Raw genomic sequence first — 8044 nt, forward strand, 5'->3', positions numbered from 1 at the left:
ACACAAAAACTCTGAGTGAGCAAGCCTGGTTCCTGAAGCTAAATCTTCGGAGATCACGAATCCAACATCGTTCACCGTAAGCTATCACTTTTCTCTTAGCAATTGGGTTTATGGTGATGAGAGTACTTAGATCACCCTGGTTTCTGGCAGAAGAACAAATTCCAGGTTTAATGCTACCTGACAAAGTGTCGTGCAAGAAATAGAAATCAGTGAGTCTGACTTTCTCCCTGTTATCATCAAATACATCTTTCCACCATGAATATATCGAGAATGATGTTTAACCATTTTGCAAACATTTGAATGTTGCCTACAAGGATCCTCATAAACCATACAGCATTAGGCAAATATAGGCTATTATGTGCTTACAGGGTGCCATCTCTAATAGTAGCCTCTGGTAACCTGATTTAACTATTTCCAAGGAATTCCTCCCAGATAATCACTTTTTTTTTCCGGTTAGAGTTTTCTGAGGAAGGTCTTCTTCATGGTGATCTTCAGCTCCTTGTTCCTGAGGCTGAAGATGATGGGGCTCAGGAAGGGAGTGAGGACCGTGTAGGTGAGGCCCATCAAGGTGTCTATTTCCAGAGACTGGGGACCCTTGGGCTTGAGGTAGATGACAGAGGCAAAGCCATAGTGCTCTATCACCACGGTGAGGTGGGACACGCACGTGGAGAAGGCTTTGTGTCGGCCCTCAGCTGAAGGGATCCTCAAGATGGCGGCCACGATGAAGGCGTAAGACAGGAGGATGAGGAGACAGCAGCCCAGCAGGGCAGTGATACACACCAGTCCTAAGCCCATGGCCAGAATGGAGACATTTTCTCCACAAGCCAATTTCAGAAGAGCCTGCACATGGCAAACAAAATGATGGATCTCATTAGATCCACAGAAATTTAGTTGGAAAATGGCTACTGTCACGACCAAGCCAATGACTGAGCCTCCAGCCCAAGACCAGGCCACCAGGCAGGCACAGCCACGGGGGCTCATGAGCACATTGTAGCGCAGGGGGTGGCAGATGGCCACATAGCGGTCATAGCCCATGACGGTGAGCAGGAAGGAATGGGTGAAACCAAACATGAAGGAGAAGAACATCTGGCTGGCACAGGCTCTCAAAGCAATGGAGTGGTCAGTGGAGAGCAGGTCGGCCAGCATGCGTGGAATGACAGCAAAGGTGTATAGGATCTCGGAGATGGAGAGGGCGCACAGGAAAAGGTACATGGGGGTGTGGAGGCTGTGCTCCCTCCAGATGGTGGCCATGATGAGCAAGTTCCCCAGCAGCGTGAACAGGTACATCAGCAGGAACAGCAGGAAGAACATCAGTTGAAGATGGGGGAAAGTGGAGAAGCCGATGAGGATGAATTCAGGTGCTGATGAGAAGTTGCCTCCCTGCATGGGGGCTGTTCCTGAAGTGAGGTGTAACATGGAGAGGTCAGCTACTGGATGGAAGGAGGTCTTCAGCTTCCATCATTCCTGGCTCTGCCCCAGGAGCTGCTCCTGATCCTGATAAATGACAGGTGATCTTGGCTGAATTCCTACTCTGTGTCTCCCATGATTTAATCTTCTCATCAATATTGTGGGGGAGGAGGGTGTATGTTCTGTTTTTATCACTGTCTAAAGAAGGGTTAGGCTACCCACTCCAGTATTCTTGGGCTTTTATGGTTGCTCAGATGGTAAAGAATCTGCCTGCAATGCGGGAGATCTGGGTTCAGTTCCTGGGTTGGGAAGATACCCTGGAGGAGAGCATGGCAACCCACTCCAGTGTTCTTGCCTGGAGAATCCTCATGGACAGAAGAGCCGGGTGGGCTACAGTCCATGGGGTGGCGAAGAGTCAGACACGGCTGAGTGACTAAGCACAAAGTATCTTCAGAATACACACTGAGAATATTTGAGAGAGTCCAAGCAACTTGTTTATGGTGCAGCTGTCAAAATGGCGGAACCCATGCCTAGCTGTCTGCAAACACTCTACCTTTCTATCACTTCTACATCTTCCAAAAATGGAAAAAGCTTCCAACCATTGCTGCTCTGCCTTTCTACTCCCTTCTGATAAGCCTTGTTCTTTTCAAAGCTTCAAATACTATGTGGTGGTTGTTGTTGTTCAGTTGCTCAGTCGTATCTGACTCTTTGTGACCCCATGGACTGCAGCACGCCAGGCTTCTCTGTCCATCACCATCTCCCAGAGCTTGTTCAAACTCATGTCCATTGAGTCGGTGATGCCACCAAACCATCTCATCCTCTTTCATTCCCCTTCTCCTGCCTTCAATCTTTCCCAGCATCAGGGTCTTTTCTAATGAGTCAGCTCTTCGCATCAGGTGGCCAAAGTATTGGAGCCTCAGCTTCAGCATCAATCCTTCCAATGAATATTCAGGATTGATTTCCTTCAGGATTGACTGGTTTGGGATTTGCCTAGAAGTCAAATACCATGAGACATCCCTATTCCATGGCTACAGTCATTTGGACCTGTGCACATCTCTAACTTAACATGCATCAGTCAGATTTTTCCTCTGGAGTTGAGTTATTCATGCAAGGAATCTGAGGCAAGACACTGTGTAGAAATAACATTCTGGTTGTTTTCCAGATCCCATAAGCCTATCTGTGTGTTCTGAGGCAATGCAACACAGCCATCTGACAAAGGGATGAGAGAGTCAGCTGACAGACTTCAAATCCCTGCTCTTCCCACTGTGTGAAACTGAGCAATTTGTTCACCTCTCTGTGCCTCTGTTTCTCTATACCTGTCTCAAAGAAGTTTTTGAGAAGTTAATGAATTATTCTTGGACTGTGATCTGGAAAACAATAGGTGCTATCTATGATAATTAAATCAATACACTAAATGAGTACATGTACATTGTCTGTGCTCAGTAACTTCAGTTTAATGAGATTTCAATATCTCTTTATAAATTAAGTACCGGTTTTTATCTGATCTTTCTTATTAGGCAATGTCAACCATAAAGGCACGAAAATACCAATCTACTTTCCACCCCTGTGGTTTGTCCTGCTCTGGGCAATACGGACTCATACACTATGTAGCTTTTGAGGTCTGGCTTCTTTCACTCGGAATGGTGTTTCTGAGGTTCATCCACATGGTGGCACATATGAAAAACTTCATGCCTTTTCATAGCCAAACAATATCACTTTATGTATAGACCAAATTTTCTTTACCCAATAACCTATTTTTTCTTTAAAAATTTTTTATTTTGATTTTTATTATTTTTTAATTCTTATTTTGTAATTAATTAATTTATTTTATTTGGAGGCTAATTACTTTGCAATATTGTAGTGGCTTTTGCCATGTATTGACATGAATCAGCCATGGGTGTACATGTGTTCCCCATCTTGAACCTCCTCCCGCATCGCTCCCTATCCCATCCTTCAGGGTTGTCCCAGTGCACTGGCTTTGAGTGCCCTGTTTCATGCATCGAGATTGGACTGGTGATCTATTTCACATATGGTAACATGCATGTTTCAATGCTATTCTGAAATCATCCCACCCTCACCTTCTCCCACAGAGTCCAAAGGTCTGTTCTTTATATCTATGTCTCTTTTGCTGTCTCGCATATAGGATCATTGTTACCATCTTTCTAAATACCATAAATATGTGTTAATATACTATATTGGTGTTTTTGTTTCTGACTTACTTCACTCTGTAAAATGGGCTCCAGTTTCATCCACCTCATTAGAATGACTCAAATGCATTCTTCTTAATAGTTGAGTAATATTCCATTGTGTATATGCACCACAGCTTTCTTATCCATTCATCTGCGGATGGACAGATTGCTTCCATGCCCTAGCTATTGTAAACAGTGCTGTGATGAACATTGGGGTACATGTGTCTCTTTCACTTCTGGTTTCCTCAGTGTGTATGCCCAGAAGTGGGATCCCTGGGTCATATGGCAGTTCTATTTCTAGTTTTTTAAGGAATTTCCACACTGTTCTCTATACAGGCTGTACTAGTTTGCATTCTCACCAACAGTGTAAGAGGGTTCCCTTTTCTCCGCACCCTCTCCAGCATTTATTGTTTGTAGACTTTTTGATGGCAGCCATTCTGACCGGTGTGATTTGGTACCTTATTGTAGTTTTGATTTGCATTTCTCTGATGATGAGTGTCACTTCCACTGTATACTCATAAGGGATTTGATCTAGGTCATACCTGAATGGTCTAGTGGTTTTCCCTACTTTCTTCAATTTAAGTATGAATTTGGCAATAAGCAGTTCATGATCTGAGCCACAGTCTGCTCCTGGTCTTGTTTTTGCTGACTGTATAGAGCTTCTCCATCTTTGGCTGCAAAGAATATAATCAATCTGATTTCGGGGTTGACCATCTGGTGATGTCCACGTGTAGAGTCTTCTCTTGTGTTGTTGGAATAGGGCGTTTGCTATTACCAGTGTGTTCTCGGGGCAAAACTCTATTAGCCTTTGCCCTGCTTCATTCTGTACTCCAAGGCCAAACTTGCCTGTTACGCCAGGTGTTTCTTGACTTCCTACTTTTGCATTCCAGTCCCCTATAATGAAAAGGACATCTTTTTTGGATGTTTGTTCTAGAAGGTCTTGTAGGTCTTCATAGAACCATTCAACTTCAGCTTCTTCGGCATTACTGGTCGGGGCATAGACTTGGATTACCGTGATATTGAATGGTTTGCCTTGGAAACAAACAGAGATCATTCTGTCGTTTTTGAGATTGCATCCAAGTACTGCATTTTGGACTCTTTTGTTGACCATGATGGCTATTCCATTTCTTCTAAGGGATTCTTGCCCACAGTAGTAGATATAATGGTCATCTGAGTTAAATTCACCCATTCCAGTCCATCTTAGTTCACTGATTCCTAGAATCTCAACGTTCACTCTTGCCATCTCCTGTTTGACCACTTCCAGTTTGCTTTGATTCATGGACCTAACATTCCAGGTTCCTATGCAATATTGCTCTTTACAGCATCGGACTTTGCATCTATCACCAGTCACATCCACAGTTGGGTATCGTTTTTGCTTTGGCTCCATCCCATCATTCTTTCTGAAGTTATTTCTCCACTGATCTCCATTAGCATATTGGGCACCTACTGACCTGGGGAGTTCATCTTTCAGTGTCCTATCCTTTTGCCTTTTCATACTGTTCATGGGGTTCTCAAGGCAAGAATACTGAAGTGGTTTGCCATGCCCTTCTCCAGTGGACCACATTCTGTCAGATCTCTTCACCATGACCCATCATTCTTGGGTGGCCCCACAAGGCATGGCTTAGTTTCATTGAGATAGACAAGGCTGTGGTCAAGCCAGGCTTCAGCAATACGTGAACCGTGAACTTCCAGGTGTTCAAGCTGGTTTTAGAAAAGGCAGAGGAACCAGAGCTCAAATTGCCAATATCCGCTGGATTATCAAAAAAGCAAGAGAGTTCCAGAAAAACATCTATTTCTGCTTTATTGACTATGCCAAAGCCTTTGACTGTGTGGATCACAATAAACTGTGGAAAATTCTGAAAGAGATGGGAATACCAGACCATCTGACCTGTCTCTTGAGAAACCTGTATGCAGGTCAGGAAGCAACAGTTAGAACTGGACATGGAACAACAGACTGGTTCCAAATAGGAAAAGGAGTACGTCAAGGCTGTATATTGTCACCCTGCTTATTTAACTTATATGCAGAGTACATCATGAGAAACGCTGGGCTGGAAGAAACACAAGCTGGAATCAAGATTACCGGGAGAAATATCAATAACCTCAGATATGCGGATGACACCACCCTTATGGCAGAAAGTGAAGAAGAACTAAAAAGCCTGTTGATGAAGGTGAAGGAGGAGAGTGAAAAAGTTGGCTTAAAGCTCAACGTTGAGAAAACTAAGATCATGGCATCTGGTCCCATCACTCCATGGGAAATAGATGGGGAAACAGTGGAAACAGTGTCAGACTTTACTTTTTTGGGCTCCAGAATCACTGCTGATGGTGACTGCAGCCATGAAATTAAAAGACGCTTACTCCTTGGATGGAAGGTTATGGCCAACCTAGATAGCATATTTAAAAGCAGAGACATTACTTTGCCAACAAAGGTCCATCTAGTCAAAGCTATGGTTTTTCCAGTGGTCATGTATGGATGTGAGAGTTGGACAGTGAAGAAAGCTGAGCGCCGAAGAATTGATGCTTTTGAACTGTGGTGTTGGAGAAGACTCTTGAGAGTCCCTTGGACTGCAAGGAGATCCAATCAATCCATCCTAAAGGAGATCAATCCTGGGTGTTCATTGGAAGGTCTGATGTTGAAGCTGAAACTCCAATACTTTGGCCACCTCATGCGAAGGGTTGACTCATTGGAAAAGACCCTAATGCTGGGTAGGATTGGGGGCGGGAGGAGAAGGGGACGACAGAGGATGAGATGGTTGGATGGCATCACCGACTCAATGAACATGGGTTTTGGTAGACTCCGGGAGTTGGTGATGGACAGAGAGGCCTGGCGTGCTGCAATTCATGGGCTCGCAGAGAGTCGGACATGACTGAGCGACTGAACTGAACTGAACTGAACTGAACTGATGATGAGTGATGTTGAGCATCTTTTCAAGTGTTTGTTAGCCATCTGTATGTCTTCTTTGGAGAAGTGTCTGTTTAGTTCTTTGGCCCATTTTTTGATTGGGTCGTTTATTTTTCTGGAATTGAGCCGCAGGAGCTGCTCGTATATTTTTGAGATTAATTCTTTGTTAGCTGCTTTGTTTGCTATTATTTTCTCCCATTCTGAAGGCTGTCTTTTCACCTTGCTTATAGTTTCCTTCATTGTGCAAAAGATTTTAAGTTTAATTAGGTCCCATTTGTTTACTTTTGCTTTTATTTCCGTTACTCTGGGAGGTGTGTCATAGAGGATCCTGCTGTGATTTATGTCAGAGAGTGTTTTGCCTATGTTTTCCTCTAGGAGTTTTATAGTTTCTGGTCTTTCATTCAGGCGTTTAATCCACTTTGAGTTTATTTTTGTGTATGGTGTTAGAAAGTGTTCTAGTTGTGTTCTTTTACAGATGGCTGACCAGTTTTCAAAGCACCACTTGTTAGAGATTGTCTTTTCTCCATTGTATATTCTTGCCTCCTTTGTCGAAGATAAGGTGTCCATAGGTGCGTGGATTTGTCTGTGGCCTTTCTATTTTGTTCCATTGACTGTAGCTTTGTAGTATAGTCTGAAGTCAGGCAGGTTGATTCCTCCAGGTCCATTCTTCTTTCTCAAGATTGCTTTGGCTATTCAAGGTTTTTTGTATTTCCATACAAATTGTGACGTTATTTGTTCTAGTTCTCTGAAAAATACCGTTGGTAGCTTGATAGAGATTGCATTGAATTTATAGATTGCTTTGGGTAGTATACTCATTTTCACTATTTTGATTCTTCTGATCCACAAACATGGTATACTTCTCCAACTATTTGTGTCATCTTTGATTTCTTTCATCAGTGTTTTATAGTTTTCTATATATAGATCTTTTGTTTCTTTAGATAGATTTATTCCTAAGTATTTTACTCTTTTCGTCACAATGGTGAATGGACTTGTTTCTTTAATTTCTCTGTTTTCTCATTGTTAGTGTATAGAAATGCAAGAAATTTCTGTGTGTTAATTTTATATCCTGAAACTTTACTATATTCATTGATTAGCTCTAGTAATTTTCTGGTGGTGTCTTTAGGGTTTTCTATGTGGAGTATCTTGTCATCTGCAAACAGTGAGAGTTTTACTTCTTCTTTTCCAATCTGAATTCCTTTTATTTCTTTTCCTTTTCTGATTGCTGTGGCTAAAACTTCCAAAACTATGTTGAATAGTAGTGGTGAGAGTGGGCACACTTGTCTTGTTCCTGACTTTCAGGGAAATGCTTTCAATTTTTCACTATTGAGGATAATGTTTGTTGTGGGTTTATCATATATAGCTTTTATTATGTTGAGGTATGTTCCTTATATGCCTGCTTTCTGGAGAGGTTTTTATCATAAATGGATGTTGAACTTTGTAAAAGACTCTCTGCATCTATTGATATAATCATATGGTTTTTATCGTTCAATTTGTTAATGTGGTGTATCACACTGATTGATTTGCGAATACTGAAGAATCCTTGCATCCC

General features: G+C 42.5%; 1 protein-coding gene across 1 annotated transcript; it reads right to left on the reverse strand.

Moving 5' to 3' along the window:
* Positions 1-453: 453 nt before the first annotated feature.
* LOC145511406 (olfactory receptor 10H1-like) lies at positions 454-1386 on the reverse strand. Its single transcript, XM_081504592.1, has one exon. It carries the CDS (start codon positions 1384-1386, stop codon positions 454-456), a length of 933 nt encoding a protein of 310 aa, XP_081360718.1.
* Between the last annotated feature and the right edge of the window lie 6658 nt (positions 1387-8044).

The sequence above is a fragment of the Giraffa tippelskirchi genome, chromosome 6 (assembly GCF_054371585.1).
Source record: "Giraffa tippelskirchi isolate mGirTip1 chromosome 6, T2T-mGirTip1v1.2.pri, whole genome shotgun sequence".
Taxonomy (NCBI): domain Eukaryota; kingdom Metazoa; phylum Chordata; class Mammalia; order Artiodactyla; family Giraffidae; genus Giraffa; species Giraffa tippelskirchi.